This window comes from Hippocampus zosterae, chromosome 8, assembly GCF_025434085.1.
Source record: "Hippocampus zosterae strain Florida chromosome 8, ASM2543408v3, whole genome shotgun sequence".
NCBI lineage: Eukaryota > Metazoa > Chordata > Actinopteri > Syngnathiformes > Syngnathidae > Hippocampus > Hippocampus zosterae.
In genome coordinates this window covers 13,144,722-13,169,751 of record NC_067458.1, presented here as the reverse complement: position 1 = coordinate 13,169,751, position 25,030 = coordinate 13,144,722, and the positions used below count along the sequence as shown (strand labels likewise).

The window sequence follows — 25,030 nt, the reverse complement described above, 5'->3', positions numbered from 1 at the left end:
ATAGTACAATGTGTTGTTCTAAATCAAACCAAAATAAACACTTTTGGTGTTGGTATTCGTTTTTAATTTTCTTTTTCATATATTTTTTTTCCAAAGCATTTTCATTTCCTTCATTAGGATTCACAATTAGAAAATAGTGAATTGATTTACAGAATCAAAATATGCCTTGCAGCTGAGTGGGGAAAAAAAAAGATTAGGAGGAATGTATTTAGTATGTTAGTATAATGTAACGGACTAGGTTATGTGTTATTTTGTTATGTATTGCTGTTGAGGGATTGGGGCAAACACATCATGTTGTGTTACTCTGAGTGCTGCAATGTCCAAGTTCATACATGTAGAACGGTAGCAACTGACCAGAATGGTACTGCGTGTGCTTTTTCTGTTCACTGTCAACAACGGGCATACTCAAACAGTGTTTTAGGTTGTTAATGAATGTGGGAGTTCACGGTCTAATGCCTTATTTATCCATCCATGGTAGACACGACAATATGTTTGCCTACCACAACAGGACATCGCATTAAATCAAACACGTGGTAAACTGTGCATGCTAATGCTAGCTTCCAGACATGAAAGACATGTCAGAAATTAAATCGGGCATCAGCCGCGATGTGCTTCCTTATTAGGTGCTTGTTTATCACTGTGCTGCAATAAAAGGGTGATTTGTATCCTATTAGGTATTTTTGGTGAAATGTGCCCAAATATGTGGATTTTGTTGTTCACACAGGTTAGCAACGACACCCCATTACCCACAATGCTTCTGTTTCTGTCACGGATTACCACTGCTGCGCATTTATGTCACAGACAAAGCATACAGCCAGTAGAAGAAGTGCAAGACAAGGCAGTTTCAAAGATAAACAAAGTGCCAAATTAATAATATATAAATAAATGAATGGTGGTTAATTGTAGACAATTTTGAAAGTCAATGGTGCCGTGACTGGGCGACTAACCTCGGCAGTCCTTTGGCTAATGCTCCCTTTTCCAAACATAAAGTTCATGTTTTGGGTCTCTGAATTTAAAATGTGTTCTGAATCAACTTGTAGTGTTAAATTAAAACTGAATATCAATGAGAAACGCCATTAGCAGAAGTGCATTGGTAAGTTTCCCAGAAGCCACTCTCGTGTGATAAATCTACCACTTGACATACCTACTTACAATATGCTGAAAGCTTTAAAGAGCTAGAAGGACTTGATGGTATTGCCTCCACTACAGAGTACTTAGCTAGAGTGAGGTAACTTCTAATAAACACATTTTGGGGTGGCTGAATTGCTGATCAAAAGACCTTTGAGATTTAAAATTCCAAACATAATTATTTTGTACTATTCTGAAGGTAGCTTCAAAGTGCATGACTTAAGGATTGCCAAATGCTACACTGCTGGTGCAGAGAAGATATGCACAGTCTTATTTGTGGATGTGTAAATACAAATGGCACTCTTTTCGATTATTCTTTGACAGTGCCACAGCCCCTTACGCATACAACCCAAAACATTGCCTCTTTGTTTCCTCGGAAGATGAAGCATATCGTCCACAAAACATGCCACTTGGAAAAAGCAGTGGCCGACCGTTGTTTGCTGGAACAAATGTCCTGAGAGTCAGTAATGTGGTCAGCCTTGACATTGCCACAGTACACTGACTGATGCCAATGCCTGTTTTGACAAATATTGCTGGATGCCAAATGGGTTGACAGTAGCTGATGGGAAAATCTTGATATATCTTCGAAATTACCCTGGAGATTATGTTACACATCACGAGGGATGGGTACCTAGCTCTGGTACTAAACTCGTTCCGGTGTTGAATTTTTAAAAACTGCATTATTGATAAACTCTACCCTTCACAGTTCTGTCAACGGTTTTGGAGAAATTACAAAAAATCATTTGTGATTGATATATACTATATAAATATTTAGGACCTTTTATCTCTCTGATATTGTTGCAAACTAACAATAAAATAAATATGTTTGTCTCAGATCCATGTTCACAATCGGAAGCGAGCCTTCTCATCCCAGTGCTGTGTGCAAAATGATAGCAATATTTCCACAATTCCAAGATCGTACAATAGCAACTTGTTGGTGTTTTGATTGAAGAGTATTTTGGTTGTGAGTAATTCACGTAATGTCACGTTTCGTGAGGCATCACAATTTTCCTGAAATCGAATTAAATGTTTTTACAAAACTCATGAGAGAGCCTGAAAACGTTGATAGGTAAATGAGTGGGACTTGCGCCCTTGCCAAATCCACGCATGGGATTCAACCCGGATGATCACCCTCCACTGTCACTCCCGCCCCAGTGTTAGTTCTTATATGTTTATGTTTGTGTCTTTTCTAAATAAAAAAGTACAGCTAAGAATACTGTGAAGGCACAGGTACAATAAGTAGTCCCGTTAAAAGCAGTAGTTTCATTAAAATCTTCTCAGTACCCTTCCCTACGCCCACATCAGATGGCTTGTCTGTACAAACTACATTGATTCACTCCCAAATATCTGCAGAAGTTACCCAAGAGTTTCCAAAGGTGACCAGAGGCAGAAGTGAAATGAAAGGAAAATGGTGAAGTTACCAAAAAAAAAAATTGTTATGGAAAATACCTCTCGCTGCCTGAGGAACTCGTGGGAAAAAAAAAGAAAGAAAAATTGGTTTATCTCTTGGCTCAAGAATAGTTGGTTTTCCCTACACACACAAACATGAATATGTTTGCTTATGAATACTAAACACATTTATTATATAAGATTGTTGGCCCTGACCGGTTTTGGAACTTCTTATAGAGACATATCCACTCTGAGTACACCCCAGACCGAAGGACTATCTTTCAACTGATGGCAAGCTTAAAACCTGGAAACTCTTTTATTGTCCGTGTGAATGACAAAGTGGGTAGATCAATCGTGCCATGTAACAGGCAGGTGCTTGTAATTGAATATTTGTCAAATTATTTGTCATCCACACAACATGTGTTGTTCATCTATAAAATTGAGATGGAGGGTGCGTCCATAGCTACGACTGCCTGCAGGTGTGACTCGGCCACCTCCGCCTGCCAGCAATAACCAAGGAAGTTAATTGCAAGAAAGGAGATGAAGAGCAATAAAACAGGGAACATGACATTATCTGCATCTTAAGCTAGGCCCACACAAGAAACATTTTTTTTTCATCATCCCTACTGTTTACTATTTTTTGAAATCCAAATACATCCCATGGAAAATGTCATTAAATCAGCACATCTTATGGTGGACTAAGAAATACATTATATTATATACATTCGTGCATTTTCTGATCCGCTTATCCTTACAAGGGTCGCGGGGCGTGCTGGAGCCTATCCCAGCTGTCTTGGGGCACTATCACAGGGCACACATAGATGAACAACAATCCATGCTCACACTCACACCAAGGGTAAATTTAGATGTTACATTAACCTGCCATCCATGTTGTTGGAATGTGGGCAGAAACCGGAATACCCAGAGAAAACCCACACGGGCACGGGCAGAACATGCAAACTCCACACAGAAAGGCCGGAGCCAGAATTGAACCCTGCACCTCCTCACTGCGAAGCCAAGGTGCTAACCAGTCAACCACCATGCCGTATTGCTGGAAAATGATTTCGAAATTTTCCTTAACCACCCTGTCTTATCTGAAATTATCTCTCACACTTTCTAACCCGATGACCAGAAACTTTATTTGCTTGCACACTACTGTCCTTTTGATCGAATGTATGATATCTAATAACTCAGGTGGGTGGGGGTGAGTAGTTTTACAGGTTTACAGCTAAACCACAAGCAATCAGTCATGCTTTAATGATCCTTTGGCACACTACCACTCCAGATTGAAGCTGTCTCACATGGTCAACCAGGTTACACAACAGTAAAATAACACACAGTTTCCTTAAAATGTCTTCTGGCCCACACTTCGTGTTAGGGCCGGGAGGCACCTTAAGCCAGTGGAACAGTGTGGGCTGCCATCCCCTTTTAAGAGGTACCCTCGGTGGTGTAATGAAATCCTCAGCAATGCCTTTACTATCTGGGCATTGCAGCCCTGGAGGAAGTGTACATCTCTACTTCACAATGTGGGAAATTGCTAACTGCTTCCACTGAATTTAAGATTATCCTCGCTACGATTTCTTTAGCTTTGCTTGGAGTGACACTTGTGTCTGGTTAGTGTCTCGAAAAAGGTGTATCCAAGGTTTCACACGCAGCGGGTTTTCTGCTGCTTTAATATTACAAGTGTGAAGACTTATTTTTGTTTTTCATTCCCTGTAGCGTATTTATTTATTTTTTCATGAGGTAATGTTATGTCTGTTTTGTTTACTGCTTTGTATTAGTATATTTTTGTTTTGCTCATAAGCCTTGTAGTTCAAAGGTGATATGTAAACAAGAAATAAAGCAAGGCAGCGATTTTTGTTCAGTGGCTTTTTTTACCTTGTGAACCCACTGTAGACATGATCATTTGAAATGATGTTTGCTGCCTTGGCAGAATAATTAATCTTAATTTCACAAACAATAATTAATCAAGATGCACACACATGTTATTGGATTCCATTAAAATCGAAAAAATAAATCTGTAACCAAGTGTAAAACGGACAACAAAAATCCAATCGTAAAGTAAAATCAATATGCCATATGTTATTTGGAACAGTGAAACAACAACGTATCTATTATCTATTGAAGATAATATTAAAAATTTGAGTACATTTAGTCGGTTTTATTTTGCCTCTATGTTTTGCATTACACTCTGCAACATTTATTCAGCTACAACGGGGTCTAAGTGGGACTGTCGATGTCTTTATTACAGCTAAGCAAAATAAATTTGACTGGGAAAATTAATTTGGCAGTCAAGGTTTAGAAGCAGGGATTAAGACATTTCTGCAATGCCCTCGCCAATCATAATCAAAATTCCTCAGTGGGCAGACTTGCCTCCAATGCTCCACCGTACCTGCCTACATACCGAGCTTGATTGACTTGTGCTTGGCAATGGTGTCGGATATAGCTGTATATACTCGTAGCTCAATGTGCATTATCCATATTGTCTTCCTCAGTGGTTCCTCCTTTGATGGCTTTAACACACTCACCTAAAATGCATTTACATAAAATTCTAAAATGTGTTACAAGAAATTGTATCGTTTAATTCCCAATAGTCTATTCTCTTCAATCAATAGCATCTCTCTGGCAGCACTGCTTCCATTACGTGTGTGTGGCTGATGTTTCTGTCCTATCAGATTTTACCCCATGGTGCCAAATCAATGTGATCTGCCCTAGGCTTTCAGAATTAGTACTGCTGATTTATGTCACTTACATCCACTGCAAAGTGAAATCAGATATTTCTTTCATGTTTGAAGATAATTGCTGAAAACAGGTGCAACAATGACAATTGTTTTTCACCATTTCAGTTTTCATGACTTTTTGGGCATGGCTTAAATGATGTCTAACAACACATGTTTAACGTGAGTCGTCCCTACTCCACTATATAAGAACTGATTGCCTTTCTGCTGGCAATAACAACAACAACAAAAACTCTGCCCAGGGAAGTCAAGCTACGTCAATGCCACAATTACTATTCATGCTAAGCATTGCAGTAGCACACCGCCATGCTCTGCGAGGGCCAACTTCAAAATCAAAGCCTTCCGAGGCATTGATGTCAACATACTATTTGGTAGACCTTTATTTTGAAGTCGGCCTTCACGTCACATTGTCATCATGCTACCGTAATGCATTGTATGAACCAACGTGTTGTGTCTGTCTTAACCAGTCTTTCGAATGGTGCACACTAACTAAACGGTTAAAAGAAGAACTCAAATTACTTGAGGACTCGTTTCACCAACAAATTCCATTTATGTTGGACTTTACCCTGTTTATTTTTATGGGATTTCTGTTATGTCATTAAAAGTGTGATTAGCTAAGAAATCCTGGTCAAAAGCCAATGTTGCATTATTTTCTTGTTATTTAAAACCATTGAGAGCCCACGGGGTCAAATTTGACCCCTATAAATTCTGCTACTCAAATGCTACCCTTAAATCTCAAAGGGTCAAATTTGGCCCTTATCCTAAAGCATTAAATATTTGAAAAAACATATATTTTGGTGTTCAATGAACATATAGCAGTCAATTAATGTAAAAGTCATCATTTTCCAAAGAAGAAAAAGGTTCTTGGGTTAAACGGTTGCATTAATTTTACCTGTAAGGTGCACAGCGGGTGGAACACTGCACTTGTACACACAATGATGCACAGGAGCACCCAAATGCGAAAGAGATGAACAGCAACACCCTGATGTGGAAGATGTGTGCACAACTGTTCACTGTGGTTTTATTTTTTTATTTTTTTGATAACAAGATAAAGAATTGTAAAATGGGCACTCACAATACCTACAGCTATCCGTGCTGTTAGAATGATAAGTGCATGTTTTACTTATTTATACACAAATGGGCCACAGCAACGTTGAGCTGATTTCAAATATGCTGACGCAGCACTTGGACGGGGTACTTATTTATAAGTACTTTCATAAACACAGTAACGTACAAGCATGCATTAAAGTTGTTGTGAATAATAAATCCCCTGCTCCATATTGGATTTCCAATGCTGCAGAGATATATTTAAAAAAAAAAAAATCTAGAGCGGAGAATATATGCCCTATATGTACGTTGTCGCCACATCAGGAATGGAACTGATGGTTGCCGCTATATGAAATATCAGTCGGACCATGAACCGGTCCGTGGCGGAAAAAAGAATGTGGACCACTGCCCAACAATATCCCCTTGCTCCTGCCCGCACACACCAACACCTACACACTGCCCCAACCTGCATCTGCTGCACTCTCACTAAAACTACTAATTGAGATATGAATCAATGTATAAGTATATATTTATTTTTTTATATGCTTTCAACTATGAACACTTTGAACACTAGAACAAAATCACAGAAAAGCTTTTTTTGTGTCACCATTGCAGACCCGGAACTGAATAGTATGCTCAGTGATCCGCACCCCAGGGAAAGCTGTGTGGGTGGGTGCTGCGGTGGTATTAGCTTGGTTGGCACCTTTTATCTGGACCAATTTAAGTCCTACTTCGATATGAAGAGGGTTGATGTTGTTGTCCAAAACATGTGATATACACAGTAGTGCCTTGAAGAATAGAGAAAAGGGGATGTTATATTTGGCCAGCTTGGTTTAATATGCAAGTTCAAAAAATGTGTTTGGCAATTAAATACTTACATGTGTATGGAATAATTAATGAGCAGCCATTTGCAGTAACAACATCAATTCTTCATGTTAAGATTTTGTTCAAAACAACTTTTAGCCTTTACCAGAACGTTACAGAAGAGATACATCATATCTTTCTATTCCAAACACAAATTGGTACCAGTTTAGACAGAAACATTTGGGTCACAATCAATTTAAGTGTTTGACAGCAAATGCATTACTTTGCTGATAAAGGAGAAATGATCATTGTCAGAAAACGATTAACTTCTTGCAGCATGGCTAATCAGAGAACATAAAGCTTCAGTGTAAACAAATTAAAACAGCTACCGTATATATTGCTTTGTCTCATCTGCAGGCCTGCTATTTTATGTGAGCGAGTAACGTGCAGTCAACATTGTGATATTCTGACAAATTGGCAGCACGGCATTTCTTACTCATATTTCTTTCTCACACATAAATACACATATACCATCACAATAATTACCAAGTCTTTGTCTTTGTTCTTTTCTTTACCCTCATTTTTTGTTTGTTTTTTGCATGCCCAGATCGATACTTTTGCTTCATTTTGATGTGCTACAATATTTCCACACACCTGCGAATAGCTGGCTCTTTGACGCCTAACATGTCATTAAAATGACTTTTTAGACTTGCGTGGTTGATGCAGACCATTCTGTTCGAGGTGGGACCCACCTTCCAGCGCCGTCCTCCACACAACCAGCCGTGAAAGCAAAGGACGCAGCCGTCCACCGCTGCGACATATTAATAACTGAACGGCATTTTTTTTTCCTCCACTCCAGCCATCCCTGGCTCGCGACTCACCCGATGGTCAGTCCGCACCTGATACTGAGGCATAGCTAATCCATTCTGGGGCACGTGCCCCAGTAAAATGGGTCTCTCACGATGCGTTTGCCTCAGATGTTTTTCAGGATAGAGATTTTAGATAATAATCTAAGATAGCAATGCAGTACAATGGATGATTCATGCAAACGAAAAGGGAAGAGAGCATGGTCATTTTTAGGAAACCGTTTCACACAGGTGTCAAACTCTAGGCCCGGGGACCAGATCCGGCCCACCACGTCAAAACAAATCATGTGTGTTCAACTTCCATGATCCTTGCTAAAATCTGTACCGACATGTAAAATTGTTATGTATAAAAAATAACGGTGACATTTTGCAATAATGTTGTTGGTCTGTTTACACTCATTTGAGCATCAATGAACCAACAACAAACAAATAGTTGACTTGATTTTTTTTAAACTAGTAATCCATCAATTTGTTGTATACAAGTAATAATACGATGAGAAGATTAAACCTTTATTCGGTTCCCTCGGAATGGCCCTCCGAGGGAAGATGTAACACCAAAGTGGCCGGCGACAAAAAATGAGTTTGGCACCCCTGCCGTATCATATTGCGCTTCAATTTGGGAAACATTTCAGGGAGAGTGAAGAAACATTTCTGGTTTGGGGGGAAAAAAAATTCTCCTGGCACACATTCCTCAATGCCCAGATGTAGTGGTGAAAAACAGCAAAGAAAAATAACTGTTTCAACGAGCGCCTGCCTGAGTTGCTGAGTTTTACAACGCACAGACAATACTTTACTACAACTACAATGTTTTGTGGCTGGTAAACTCTTCAAATTGCGTGTAGTTATTATTTATTGCCTGGATGTTCAGTAAAGCGAATGCAACTCCAGTGGAAAATAAAAAGTGATGGCTTATGTTTTGAAGCCACTCAAAATGTCCCCATGTGAAATCACCTACTTTTGATTGAGCTTCTTGGCTAAGTGTTATTGGACACATCCAGCATACTCAGCACCATGGCTCAGTTCTTTTCCTTTTATTGCATTGGTAAGACACAAGTGTGCAGTGCGGATGTCCACACACCCGGCTTCACAATTCCTCATGAGAGTGACACACAGTTGAGTTGTGCATTCGGGCCATCGTAGAGGCCAATTAAGTTTCTCAACCACTCAGAGTGAGATGCATGGGATTTGCAGCGAAAGACCGTTTTGTGAAATGTGCATTTTAGTTTATTAGAACATTCCTTTTATTAAACCACACAATAAAAAAAAGGATCCTGATAAAATACACTGAAACAGTAAAATGCATGTAGGATGAAATGACATTGTCTACACTCTACAACAAAAGTGAAGATGCCATTCCTTGATTCACATCCATCCACCATTTATCCATACTACCATATAAAGCAAAGACCCATATGTCTCTTATTTCACTCTAAAAATCTTTTACAGACTGGATTGTTTGAAGAGAGTTTTGAGCATTTAAAGAGGTGTGCATATTTTGCTGAATAACCCTATGACAACCAGATTTACTCGAAAGATTAGAATTGAGGGCGCAACGTGTGGAATAAAAGAGGCTCTATTATGCGAATGTCACATTTTTCCTGAAGCCACCTGTTGTGATTATTGTCTGGCTACCTTGTTGAATGTTTTTCCGCCTTGATTTTTTGCTCACTGAAAGAAACTGGTACGGGTGTTCAACTCAAAACTGAAATTACTCGTCAATGCTGAGTCATGTTTTAGGTGAAATGTGAGTGGCAAATAAACAAGTAACAAGGGCAGTAGGGCAGCATTTATCACAACTTACAGTATGTGCTGTATGTTTTTCCCTCATCGTGAATATGGGCATTTACTTCCATAACTGCAGAAAGAAGTAGGTATTTATTTGCAGGGAGTCCTTTATTTGTATGAATGCACGCGTAAGAGTAAAGCCAGACTCGCTATAATCCAGTGACTGGTCGGCAGTGGATTGTTGCTTCGGTGAATGAGAATAGAATTAGTCACTGGCAAACATTAGCACGGAAGTGTGTGGTATCTAGCAAAATGATATTATGTTTGTACTTGGTGGAAACCTTTCTGCATATTAAATAAAACTTCAACTGTAACTGGTGGCACCACCTGTTTTAGTTAGGGTAGAGCAGCAATTAACATTTCAAAACTATTTCTTTGGAGCTGAATCCGAATCTGCCCTCTTTTTTCCCCCCTATCACAGTTTTAATAATAATGGTAATCATCATCATAATAAATATTATAAATGTAATATATTTAGTAGGGCGAGTAGTTAGCACGTCGGCCTCACAGTGCAGAGCTACCGGGTTCGATTCCTGCATGTTCTCCCCATGCCTGCGTGGGTTTTCTCCGGGCACACCGGTTTCCTCCCACATCCCAAAAACATGCATGGCATGCTGATTGAACACTCTAAAATTTAGATCTCGAGACAATTTAGACTCTAAATTGTCCCGAGATATGAGTGTGACTGTGGATGGTTGTTTGTTTCTGTGTGCCCTGCGATTGGCTGGCAACGGCATAGCTATAAATAACAAAGCATGGTAAAATAGCAGTTGAAGCTGTAGTTCACACACTCTTTCAGAAAATCACGTGCAAAATCTATGTTAGCCCTCATTTCTTTGTCACGAATAGCTTCCCTGTCACATGCTTAGCACCCCTTACTGACATTGACTGCCTCCGCTCCTCTGCAAAGCTGAACAACTTGCCCTGTGTTAAAGAACCAAATCAATGTTCTTTTATCCCCCATTGTGCCTCCTTTTAAATGAGGAGGTCATTTTTCCCCTCATCTAATACGGGTTTATAAACCAGCCATTTGAACATGTTCTAGCTTTTGCTTTTATTTGTTGCCGCTATAAATGAAGACCAATGTTGCCACGGCAACCATGTGAGGAAAATGGAAAGCTAATTATTGATAGTGCCTCAAGTTATAAGTTGCGCAACTGTACCTAGCTGAAAAAAGTCAATGAAAAAAAATAGCTTGGTATACTGTATATCACACCGCAATATCTGTACCACTAAAAGATGGTCTGTGTTTGAGAGCTTTTTTTACTAACGGGTTGAGCAAGTGAAGATGAACGTCGATTTTAACCTGCATCTAAACAAAAACTGAGCAATCACACAATTTACTACACAAAGTGAGCATGATAAATGGAGAAAAACAACCCGATTATAAACAACAATGACAAAGGTTTGACATTAACACTAGTAGAATAAGAAACTAACTCAGAGGTGGAAGACCCATAGTGAGTAAGAGACACAAATAACAGAAGTATATTGAAACTACACAGGAATAGAAGTGCGAGAAAACCATAAATCACAGAAGTACTTACATATACACTGTGCAATGACAGTAAAGATTCCAATTAATCAACGGACGAACAACCAGCAATGCAATGAATGATTCAGCTTCTTCTTTCAGCTTCTGCTGCACCTAAAAATCCATCTGATTGTTGATGTTAGCTGTTGGGACACAGGAGTCTTCGCACACCAATTACACTGGGGAAACGGAAACTAAACGGCAGACACACAGGCAGAGAAACCAGAATTTGAGACCATCCTTTCCAAGGGCAGTTCGTCACAGGTTTTTCAATTTCTTCTTCTAGGTGTTCTCGAGAAAGGTAATCAAAGCTAATGACAACGGACAAAATTACGAAAACTAGATTTGGTGGACAAACCCCTGCTCCCTCTTGACACAAAAAATAAATAAATAAATAAAAAACATGGAGTTACTGCTTGAAAACAGATGACTCATCATCATCTGTTTTAGAGGGCTTCTAAGGCAGTTTCATATATGTTCACGCAGTGCTAAAAAAAATTCTGTTTACCAAATGAATTAAATGTGGTTTCTCTTCATATTTGGCAATTCATTTCACATATAGGCTTTTTGTGGGGAGTGCTCAATGTGTTTATTTTGGCTCAGCTGATTTTACGATTGCTGTCTAGCCCCATGGCAGTTGTAACAGTCGTTTGGGGTCAGTTTGATTCGAGCCAAATTCTTACTCCTTTTTTTATATTCCCTCCATCCAGATTTCTCAAAGAGGCGTGATTTATGGAGAGCTGAGCCTGACTTCCAACCATAGAAGCATGCATTTTTCTTGAGACTTGTGCCATTTAAATATGTATCAAAAATGATACAAATATAAATAGTGGTTCAGATAATGGATGGATTGATAAATGGAGGCTAAAAAATAGCTTACACTGTACTTTATAGCTTATACTGTATATGCATATATATGCCAGTTGGGACATGCAGACCGCTCTGGCATCAGACTTCAAAGGAGAGCAAGTTATTCTAATGTATGAAATAAATCCAATCAATTTAATGTAACCAGAATATTGTGCTTCAAAATGAATGTATGTTTGGAGGTCCAAAGCGGGTGTGCCCCCCAAGGTAGATCAGCAGTCCCCAACCCTTTTTTTTCTTCATTGCCTTGGATTGGTTTCATGTATACATATTTGGATATGTTATATATACCGGTACACACGATTCACCATTACGTATTTCCATGCAATGTAGTCATTGTAGTTAGTGGGTGTCGTGCGCTTGTTCTCTTGAACAAGCTCGTCCCATTAAAAAATTGAAGAAAAAAATATAGATAGATAGATAGATCTATCTATCTATCTATCTATCTATCTATCTATCTATCTATCTATCTATCTATCTATCTATCTATCTATCTATCTATCTATCTATCTATCTATCTATCTATCTATCTATCTATCTATCTATCTATCTATCTATCTATCTATCTATCTATCTATCTATCTATCTATCTATCTATCTATCTATCTATCTATCTATCTATCTATCTATCTATCTATCTATCTATCTATCTATCTATCTATCTATCTATCTAATAAACTTTTTTTTAATGCCAGTCAGGAATATGAAGAAAAATCACTTTTTTTTCAGTTTTAGCTGAGCATCGTAAAACAATAACTATCCATCTAGCACTAATTAAACTCAGTTTTTGCTTTAAAACACCTGCACACTGACCGTGGCACACACAAGCCAGGTCACATAAACGGCCATAGAAATGGTACACACACACAAATTACATCTCGCTTCTCGTCCATGTCCCACACACCAGCCCGAGTCCAATCTTCCTTGCAATCGCCATCACCAAACATCTGCTCCACAGGGATCATCTGTCTGAAGGGTCCTTGGAGCTAAGCGCAATTTCTTGTCATATCATCCCACTTCAGATCTCCATTTGTAACGGAAGTCTGATAAGCATTGCTGCACCCACTACCCGCATCCTCCAGTTTGAAAGAACTGCACACTCACCAGACAAAGAAAACGAAGTCCTATCGCAATACCTGTACCTGTATAGTGCTTACCCATTCGAAGAGTCTGTCACACAGGGGTCACCTTTTCCAATGGTCCTTTTAGCTCTGTGCCCCGTCGTTGGCTTCACTTACCTTCATTCAACTCATCTTTATTTATAGAGCACTTTAAACAACCACAGATGAAACACAGTGCTCAACATAACTACAGTTGAACAGAAAACATAAAACACAAATGCTAATAAACATTCTAAGAGGCAAAAAAGGGAGCAGCAATTCAGAGTTGGAAGTGAAGCATCATAAATAAGAGGGAAAGGGACTCTCGGGTCTTCTCTAACAGGCTGCTGAATCTCACCGCCCGGAAGTGACTACCTTCACAGCTAACCTGTCACATTCTGTCTGAGTAATGCCCCCCCCACCACCACCACCACCCCACCCCTGTCAGTTGGTGCTCCCCCCGTTTCTCTTAGCGTATGTTCAGAAATTCACTTTGACGCCCTGACACCATCCTGAGATTGGGGAGGCATGCTCGACTCCCATTAATTTTTGAACGCAGCCTGTGTGATAAACCACTCAGCAGCTTGTGCTTGGAATTTTTCCACCTGTAGTGCCCGACACACTGGACATAAAGTTTCCCCAGATGGAGTGGCTAGACCACGTTATGGCACCCGTTTTTTTGGTGCACAATGAATTACCAAACAGCCCACTTGAACAACGCTAAGTTTTCGTCTGGTCGGCGTGAGCTTGTATGTGCTCGGAGCGTATTTCCAAATGTGCCCTTATTTTCCCCTGGTTGGCTCAGGGAAGCGTACACCTGGGAGCAGCCATTAGCCCTACGACCACGCCAGGCAGATGACAAAGGATGACTTTATACTTTGTTGTTTATTGTATGCAACCTGTCTCGCATTGATATTGGATTCTGCTTTTGTTCGATGTTAATTCATTGATTTATTTATTTTGCTCCGTGTTTTCTGGCAGTAAATTCTGGTGATTTTCTGGTCATACTCTTTTGCTTTACTCCTTACTCATTTGTAGCTGTTTGTTTGTACTTCTCCTACTTATTCGTCTCACTTTATTTTTAAGTCTGTTGGCTTGGTGCTTTTCTAATTACTATTTGTTCTTCTTATCCATCTCTTTATTGATTTTGTTTTGCTTTTCCTACTAATTAGCCTTATGTTACCAGTGATTTTTGTTTGTTTGTTTTTTGGGGAGAATCTTCTGTGATCTACTCAACAGGACAGTTGCCTTTTATCTTCAAAACTTATTAGGGAATAAAGACTCAAGGGCAATGTCCTCCATGCTCTCCTTGTGGGCTGGGTCAAAGCTCATAGTTGTTGTAGCATTGCCGACAACTGATATTCTCCACAATAGAAATAAAGAGCACGATGAAAACTCTCTTGCCGTGTCAATGATTTAGCATGATGCAAAATGAATAAAGGATGTAAATTAAGCATAATGTGAACAGAGAGATTGAAACAGACTGTGGACTCAAAGGCATCTCTCATACTCATGTCTCAGAATGAGCTGCATCGGTGAAACCTAATTATGTTAATGAGCTCATAACTAATTGACTAGTAACCTGTCAAGGGTTCAGTCTACTTTCCCTTCATGCTCCATCCAGCCGCTAAAGCACCGGTGTCAAACTCGAGACATGGGGACATATCCCTCCATCATTTTATGCGACCAGAAATCATGTGCGTAGACTTCCCGATTCTTGAAAATTGTCTTCACTTTTAACAACACTGAGATATGACATATTGCAAGCATTTTTTGTAGTATATGTGATAATGTAGTGGAAGACGATCATACATATATATGGGCTCACGGTCATAACGGCCCTCATAACTATGATGTGACATGCGACAAAGATGAGTTATGCACCCCTGCTCTAAAGGATCACGGATTAGAAAAGAAGCATTGTGCTGTTATTATTATTTTTTTCTTTTCCTGCTTGCAATGTATCAGCACAAAGTGATCTTCTCTTTTCCACTTTTGATTGCAGCAGACACCTTTGGTTCAACTGCGACTTTTTTGTTACTCGACTGCCTTGCCTTCATGCCCGTCGTGGTGTTCTGTGCATCTGACATTCTCGGCTGAAGCAGTGACATGTGCTTGCTCTTTGTCCTTGGTGCTGTGGAAGCTCTGAATGCATTTCCTGCCTTAGAGTTAATCATAAGCAAATTAGTGGTGGAGATGTCAACATTTAATTTCCAACCACAACATCTATATGAGTGCATGAGTGCACTGCTCATCAGCTGCTATTTTATGATGAAAGGAAGGTCACCAAGAGTTTATTACAACACTTTATTGAATTGCTTCCCCAGACTTCCTCACATAAACCACGGCTAACCGTAAGATGATGGCTGGACTATATTGAGTATACAGAGTGTGTGCATGGGTATAAGTGGTCTTTGTAGACATGCAGTCAGTGCCTTCGCATCTCTCTTTACAGCCAGGAAGTATGACAGCGGTGAATATCTCAACATCACTGGCATCACAAGGGACCAAGCTGGAGACTATGAATGCAGCGCTTTAAATGACATCGCCTCTCCTGACACCAAAACAGTAAAAGTCACAGTCAACTGTAAGTACACCCATTCATTCTCAGCGTGCTTCACACTGGCCTTTCAACCTCACGAAAGGCGCAGGCGCAGGCACAGCCTTCGATGATAGCAGTGCCACTTCCCTGATGATGCACCTCCACAAAGTGCACCCTCCAAATGTTGCCGGCGAAAAGGAATACTTAGCATTTCTTAATATTTAATGTTATAAGTCCCTTTTTGTCTGTGCATATAGGTGATTAATTCACGCTAAGGGAAGGTCTGACTGTTCCAAGCGCTATTCCATTATGCAGTTAATGAGTCTTCCAAAAGTGTGAGGAGACAGTAATGAGGAGCCTTGACATTAATGAATGATACTGGGCTTTAGCTGCTGTGGCCGCAGAAAAAAATAAAATAAAAAATAATAAGCACACTAAGAGGCGTGAGAGGGAATGAAACCATTGTCTTTCTTTGTAAAAGTGCTCCTCCTTTTTATTCTTATGGGCTTCTGCATAGATACCCTGTGCGCAATCTCACTTTTATCAAAAATGGAATGGGGCCTTTGCCATTTTCTAAGTGCGGGCAAGATTTGACTGTAACCTCATTTCACTAATCCCTTTGGCCGTCTGGTATCTGACCAAAGTTGTGCCCTTTACTAACATGCACATGCAGCAGATGTGCACTGTCTGCAACATGCACTGTCAAATAGAAAAGCCTAAAAAAGCCATCGTTTTAATGTTGGCAGCTTGACTTATTCGTAATGGAGTGTTACTATGATGCTAAATGTTATTGGTTTGAGGTTTTATTTTATTGCACGTTCCAAACAGTTCAAAATCTGAAGAAATCAGCTAAAATGTTGCTAATTGCATGTGGTCTCTGAATCCGCGGCTGCCTGACAAGTGGGGAACAACATGATTTTTTTTTTCTTCAAAAATTGCCAACCCCTCTTGTAAGGCAGTGTAAAAGCCAGAAGCAAGGCAGAGTTAAAAAACAACAACAACACTCCTTTTCGATGAGTTAACAAGATTTGTAACTTGGGTTTTGAGAAATAATGCACTCACCCATTCTATAGTTTTCATGATTACCACAATGTTGAGGGCTGCAATGTATGCACACAACGTTTCCCAGCTCATTGTTATGGACGCTTTGGCTCTGGCTTCATTATGAAATTAAGTCTTGTGGCCATTATTTCTATGTAACGCCTGGCGCTAATGAGCTGGGTCTGAGTGGGATTTTATATGCCAGTTATTTATATCTCTGCTGAGACACGGGTTCAAGAATGAAAAGTGGTTTGAGAACCATTATGCTATCCCCCCCAAAAAAGAAATTCACCATTTCAAATAAAGCATGTCAGCGTCTGAGGATACATTTTCATGCGAGTAGCATATGACTTTTCCATTCAAGATGAGTGAACCGATGAAAGACCCCACTGTCTGACAATGTCACTACTTCTTGAGCACCAGAGACATATTCTGAGTGGGAGTAAACTGTCATTCCTTAAGTGTTACGACAGTGTTTCCTGCCCTGAGTTATCAGGCGATGACAGATCGTCAGAGCGTTCCTGTCACTGAGCAATTGTTCATTCTTTTTTATTGATTCCTGACATAGTGGAAAATTGTCCAGACCTTGTGGTTTTCCTCCTTTTGGTGATTTGTAAATGAGCCCTTGAGAAATGATGCTTCGGGCGCTTTTTATATTCACCATTCACTCACACCACGTTGTTTACAGATCCAGGATAAAGTAATGAAAAAAAAAATATGTTTGCATATTTTGAGAGGTTATTTGAGAATCGCATCCAGGGTCCTTGGAGTGAAGTATAAGGTTTTCAGCACAATATTAATGTGTTGTTGACATTAGGTTTCCCGACCGTACTAATACAAATCACCCATTTTACATTTACATACTAGCAAACAAATATGAGTACTGAAAAAATATGGTGTAGTCCAATTTACTCTAAAATTGACTTGCTCAGTGAGACATATAGTGCTGTTTAATTGAACTCAAAGCTATATACTTAACAGCATTATGGCATGCCTTTCTGTGAATGAATGGCAACACGTGGACACACAGTTGTGTTGTATTTATGTTTATTGTACATAAAAGGAAGAGTATGACATTGCTCTGCCGCCCAAGGTTTACAATGGAGTGTAAATTTTCATGATCACATTCTTTTGACATTAATATTTATGATTCCTGACATCCTGAGTCATAGTCAATGCGATTCTACCTGCACTTGCTTCAAAAAGCACTCAGAAGGTCATTTGATTTAAAACAAACCCCTGCCTAAACAAGCTTCTGTTTTTTGCCAAGCACCTTTGCTCATGTGCAAGGTTTTTTCTTTTTTTTGTTACACAGTTACATGATATATGCACAAAGCGGAGGGAGTAAAGCCTGACCACAGTTGATGTGTCAATCCAGATGGTAAACACTCCTCACTGTCTTGTTTTCACCATGGTCCGACTGTTCTTCTGCAAGGAAATATTTGGACCTTGTCCCAGTCTTTGTGACTCATGCTAGGAAAGGGCTAAGTGCATGAATAGATCTTCAAACAGCCGAGTCTGTCACTGCCTCTTCCAAAATCCAAGATGGCAAATCAAATGCCAGAAAAACACCATTGAATATACAAGCGGACACACTTGTATATATGTAGTAGAAAAACACCAACCTTATCACACGCTGCCTCTTACAATAAGAGGGGGCAAAAACTTGAACATACCTATCCGCCTACCTACAAACCTATCTGCCCCCCTTCAAAATAAAGATTGTAAAATAAATAAAGCTGTACTTTCTTTTTGACAAATCTCACATGAAACCTTTACATTATTAGAGTGGATTTGGAAATTATTTGCTTCCCTCCATTGAAAATGTAAATTAGAATAGCGTCCACCCAATTATACAGAGGCTTACCACCTCTAGTTTGTGCCAGTTTGTGTGTGCGCGCGTGTGTATGTGTGTGTGTGTGTGTGTGTTTTTTTTTTTCTGAAAGTAAGAATAACCAGATACAGATTGGTACATGTACCCAAACATTGGGCTCCTAATCACAATGATCAAATGAGGTGACTTATAACTGACATTGAATAAGAAGAACCCAACATTGACAGTGTTAACGTAGGACATTTTGCATTGTGCTCTGAAGCTGAATGACAAAATGGACAATCGCTGAATCAGAGGAAACCTCTGATGATATTTCATCTACGGTTATGCATTGTGTCTTTCATATATGGTCAAATACATAGCAGCTTTCAGGAATTGATATCACAGTGAACACTATAATGCATTTTGGTGCAACTAGTAATGGTTAATGCTCACAAGGAAGGTAAAGTGTATTTGCGTGTTGCTACTCACGTTGTCAGAAAGGTATTACACACCATATTTCACCGACAGAGTCTTACCTGGACTGCTACTCAGCCACTATGATGTTACTGCCTATGCATTGGACCAGTCAGATAACAAATATACGAATGAACCCAAAAGTAATAAATGGTATGAGCATTTAAAATCATACAATTGAACACATTTTCCATCACAATGAACGACTGGGGCTGTTTCTAAAGGCTGTCGTTGGCATGGAGACAGTTAAGGAATAACACTTTGGTAGCTGCCTGTTGAATACCTATGCTCTAAAATGTCCATGGTTGGAATGTAAGGGTAAATGGCTGTTTTGTCTAAATGTGCTCTATGATTAACTGGCAACTCGACCAGTGTTAGGCTGCCCTTGCCGAAGTCTGCTCGGGTAGGTTCCACATCACCGGCGACCATAATGAGCATAAAAAAGTATATGAAATATTTCCAAGGTTGAATGGATTACATGACCAAAGGGAAACGTTGACTTTTGGGCACTACAAGAAGTTAAACCCTTTGGGTCAAATCATGTCACTCACTTATTTTTCACAGTTTTATCACAATATGTGCCCAGTATTACGAATAAATAGACCACGGATGGATAAAATTGTATCATGGTGACAGGAGGGGGAAATCTTCTCAAAACTAGTTCATTCAAATGAAGTCGTAAAAATCAGTCAATCCTGATTGTTTTTTCTTTTTGTTCTACCGTTATAATATCGTATAATCCATGTCATTTAACGGGTTAATCGCCTCATTAAATATGTGGCTCGACAGTTTCTCTCCAATTTCAAAACAATTCATTTTTGGAGGGCATAACAGTGCTGTTAACCTCGGGGCTAATTACAGATTAAGGCCACTAATTGAAATAACCAAGTAATAAAAACAAACTTAAGCCCCAGCACGCAGCTATGGTAAAACCCGCTAACACTAAGCCATCCGTTTGGCTTTTTTGGATGCGGAGCGTTAGAAATTGAGATTGAGGCATCTACATTGGGTTCACTGTTAAAGCTCTGTTTGAATTTCTTAAGGTTTTACAAGGCTGTCATGAGCTGACCACATTAATTAAATTACTGGCTGCCTTTGCTTCTTGCCGTTGTACAGTCTGCTGTTTTGTTTTAGTTTTTTTTTTTTTTTTTTTAAATCAGATAAGCATGAAAGGTGGCAGTCATCCAGAGGCTCACACTTTTGTTCAGATTGCTGAAAATCCCTGCTTGGCTTAAATGATAAGAGTTTTTCTATTTCTTAAAAGCGTGATCTCTGACCTCCTTTTCAAATTTACATAATTCATCCTCGCCGCAGGTTACTGGCTCGTGATCTGCCGACACAGACTCAAAAGCATAAATCTACAGGAGGTGAATGAGTCTCTGGGATGGATGAGTCAGGGCCCACCATGAAATCTCCCTATGAGACACTGTTTCATTAATGAATGAATTCACCTCACAGACCCGCCATGCCCATTACTAGTTGAATTCAGATGAAGCTATCACAAAACATGGCTTCCTGTCCATGTTAAGGAATCAAAGGTTTTTGACCGTCCTTTCTGCTTTCGAAAGCACTCTGCAGTGTGAGTACAGTGTTCTCACTCCTTATATTTAAGGGGCACTCTGAAGTTTGAATAGCACCATGTTGCAAAATGTAATTTGACAGTTTGCAGAAGCTTTCGCCACGTCTGCACGGAAGCAACCAACTGTCTTCTCGTCTAATTTATTTGTTGTCCGCCCTTTGAATGCATTCGGCTGCAACTGCTTGAGGGTACTCCAGCTGTTCATATTTCAAAATCACACCAACAAGCCCCTTTGCAGGAGTGCAACGTAGACAGGCAGTGTCACGTGTGGCTTTTGTGCAAAGTTCGTTACATGCTTCTCTTCCTATATCGTGTTCTTATCTTTCCTTTTCCAGTCAAATGTCCCAATTACAATTGAACTGATTTGTTTTTGATTTATTTGATTTATTTCTCCGAGGTCTCCAGAGGGTCCTACATTGACTATCAATGATAGCAAAGGGAATAGGTCTGAAGAGGAAAAAACATCCGATAATATCCCGTATTTATCATCTTGTAGGCCTATTCCAGATGACTGTGATTGAAAAGTGGACTGTTCCCTTGACTTTTTGCCAGTGAGTCACAGCCACCATTAAGCAGGAGCAAGACCCCCACTGCCTACACAGGAATAGAGCCAAGTGAACTGCGGTGGTTCGAGAATGATCAACTTCATTTGGTTTATTCCATATAGGAATATTTTTATTGTAAGGTTACTCTACCCCAAGAACATTCATCTGTGCTTCCAAGTTTGTCTGCCATCTTTGCTTCCTTCCTCCCCGGTAGCCCAGCAGCTGTGAATTCCGCTTATTTACAGAGTAGCCATGTTTACAGTATATATGTCAATTATTTTCCGTGATTGTTTTGTTTATGAAACACTGAATAGACATTTTTAATGACTTATAATGACGCGTTTTAGATTTGCTGAACTTCAAAGATCTTCAGCTGCAGTACGTACGAACTCTGATCATTATTGCAATACATACACCCACTTAATATGTTTGCAATGATTGTTTGTTCCAAGCCCGCAGTGCCCCGAAAAAATCCCCATGCCTTGGCCAATTCAAAGGTAAAATATTGGAGAAAGGGTCATGGTAGAGATGTCCAAGACATTATTTCATTCATCAACATGATTTGTGTCTCTTAATGGCATACAATTAAACCATGCTTAGTTGAGCCTAAGTATATTTACACAGTACGAACATTATTCTTTGCCAATCATTGAGCAGTGTAAATTCGCTTCACACATGACATTTATAGTCTATTTAATTTAATGGGTGTGCACCATGTCCTTGCATTTGTGTGTGTGTGTGTGTGTGTGTGTGTGTGTGTGTGTGTGTGTGTGTGTGTGTGTGTGTGTGTGTGTGCGTGTGTGTGTGTGTGTGTGTTTGAAAGGCTGCCTCGGTGAGGTGACAAACCCTACACATTGATCAAATTTAAATATACTGTATATTTATTAAACGACACAAGCACAGTAATAGGGTATACTTTGATATGAAGGCGAAAGGTCAAGTTGGTCGGCAGTTTGCAGTATCTATTACCACTGAAGCTTACAACTCATAAGAGAAGACTTGAATGAAATGGATTCTCATCTGAAGCTAAGTAGAGTCACTGCCCTCAAGCTGTTTGGATGTAAATCCGTCTCTCTACATCTCTCCAGAGCTCTCATGATGATTGCTATTTAGATTTATTGCTGCATTCAGAGCACGATTAAATGAGCAAAATCTTGATCTCTTGCAAACTAAATGGTCTTGTTAGTTCCACTTCAGAGTAGGCACTCAGTTTTAGCTTCATCTGCACTATTTCGAGTCACCAATGAAAAGAAAATACTCATATTGTATTGAATCATTTTTTAATTCATGTGCACGTTTACAGTCAACTCATCCTCAACAAGAATTATAAGGAAAAAACATGTTGCAACTGGGCTAATTTATAGCAACATGAACATAATTTTGCCTTTTCAGCAACAGTAACAAATGTGTTATGTTGCACCACCCAAGCGTGGTAGTCATGTCGTGCTGATAATGCTCCAACATGGCAAAACCTCTATACTTTGACATAACGCTAAAGTTATTAGAAGCATTTGTAGCAGTTCTTAAATTCATTAACAGATAATAAGCTCAAATACAATTGCCCCAGTAATTACAGTCATTACTTTTTAAAATCATTTCTAGTGAGGATATGCTCTTGTAGCAGACAGTTTTCACAATTGACAGCTTGCTTTCTTTTGTGGTCCTCCTTGAATAATCCGTGAAGCGCATCCGTGTATTAGCGTACCTTAAACTGTTAGGTGGTAAAATCACACAATAGATTGAATCTCCCGTGGGAGTCACACAATTCCAACTAAGCTGGTTATTTATATGCCTTTCATTAAATAAAACAGGAGAAACACAATGCACCTTCGCTGTTCTGAATAGAAATCTTATTGAATTAATAAATCTTGGCAGCAGAACCATTCCTGACTGACAGTAAAAAAAAAAATTAAAAAAATAGAGATGACAGTGAATCCCACAGATGGCAGTTGGGAACAGTGTCTCTGTGTGTAAGCTGATAAGTCATGCACCGATGAGTCCATTTCTTAATTGCGGTGAAAACTCATTTTCCAATCTGACTGAAGAGATAGGGATGTTAATTGATCTTTTAATTAAAAAAAAGCTTGTGTTCTCATGGCGAGTAAGAGTTGGTATTTAAATAAATTATGTGAAAGGGATGGTTTTACTCACCGTAGCGATTTTCTGGGCGTAACTGTGGTCATGTTTAAAGAGTAAAGAGTACACATGTTGCAAAAATACCCCCCCCTTAAATCTCTATTTTAATTTCCCAGCATTCCAAAAGTTAAACTTGTCATCAGAGTATACGAAAATGAGTGATTCGTAGACAATTGCATCATTAGCTAAACAGTACGTCTTGGGGAAACTGCCTTAAAATAACCTGTGATTCCTAATCTCTAATGTTATTTCATGATTTTATAAAATTATGTTACATATGATTTGACTTGAAACAATTTATACTTAATTTGGAATTTTATTTTTCCCCCCACCACTGAAAAAATGCACATGAAGGTTGGATTTTCCTCTTTTTTTGTGTCCTATATTCTTCAGGAAAAAAAAAAGGTTCCTTATAATTCTTGTTGAGGATGAGTTGAGGTGGTAGAATCTAAAAACACTTTCAATAATAATGTAGGGAAGTGTATTTTTCCCTCTGGATCGTACAACTTTTTACAGTATTTAGGATTAGATTTACCAAGATATCATATTTCGTGCCTATTCAGTCGCTAATTGTTTATTCATGTCTGGGTGCTACAAATTATTGTCAAAGGGTGGTAACTTTTTGCTTCACACATCCCTGGATACACACGTCCGACCCTCAGTCTTGAAACACGCCCATTAATCATTAATCGTCTCATGAGGCCTCTTAAGGTGAATGGTTGTACATTAAGGTTTGATGCATTCTGAACACGACCTGGTCATGAATATTACATTGAGGGTCAAACATTTTACTAATCATTAACATGTGAGTGTTTGTTCACTTTGCAGGGATGCACAGTTGGAGACCTTGCATTTGTTGAGACGACAAGCTCAGCATAATATAGATACAAGGGAATTTATTTTGTAATCGACCCACAACTGGCCATTTGTCATCAGGCAGTACAACGAGGCCATATTTTTTTCTGCTCTGTTTGTGTGGGTGGGGGCTTGTTTGCTATTTTTCCGACCCAACCCCTCCCCCCAATCTGGTGGCATCGCCATGAATCCAAGCATGATTTACAACACCACCACAGCATGCTCAGGACACAAAATTACCTGGCTTATTGGACTTACAGGAATTTTAGTCCACTCTTTCGCATTTCTCCCCAAGCAGTGAATGAGTTTTCCGCGTCACATCGTATGATGATGTAGGACATGTCATCCAGTTGAAATTTGAATTATCATACAGGAGAGCTTTTTATAGGTGTCATCATTCTTCACAGAGCTGAGTGGCAGGACCTAATTTGAAAGATTGTATTCAATTGTTATACATGTACAGGTAAACCATACACTGGACCACCTATAAGCCTGTGGTCATTCTTTTTTTTCTTTTTTAGAGAGGTCCAAAAATGGTGAGCAGAACCATTGCTCTCCTGAACTGTTATGAATTCTTCTAACGGATAGATTAGATACCTTGTGTGGTAAACAGTTATGTAAGGTGCCCTTGATAAGGGGGAAGATAATAGGTAATATATATGCTCAGCCCCTCACTGGATCAGTAAATGCTAAATCAGATTCACATATCCCACTGAGAAATATTTTGCAGTCCACCTTGAAAACTCAGACCGGTGAGATTTAAAAAAATAAATAAATAAACTAT

The 25,030-nt window shown here is 39.3% G+C and overlaps 1 protein-coding gene across 2 annotated transcripts in view; it reads left to right on the top strand.

Moving 5' to 3' along the window:
* negr1 (neuronal growth regulator 1) overlaps nucleotides 1–25,030 on the top strand; it is a 125,658-nt gene that overhangs the window by 51,455 nt on the left and 49,173 nt on the right. For both annotated transcript variants that reach the window (XM_052074625.1, XM_052074626.1), the window contains exon 4: nucleotides 15,714–15,845. In XM_052074625.1, coding sequence (XP_051930585.1) covers nucleotides 15,714–15,845 — 132 coding nt within the window. The remainder of the gene's footprint in view (nucleotides 1–15,713; nucleotides 15,846–25,030) is intronic.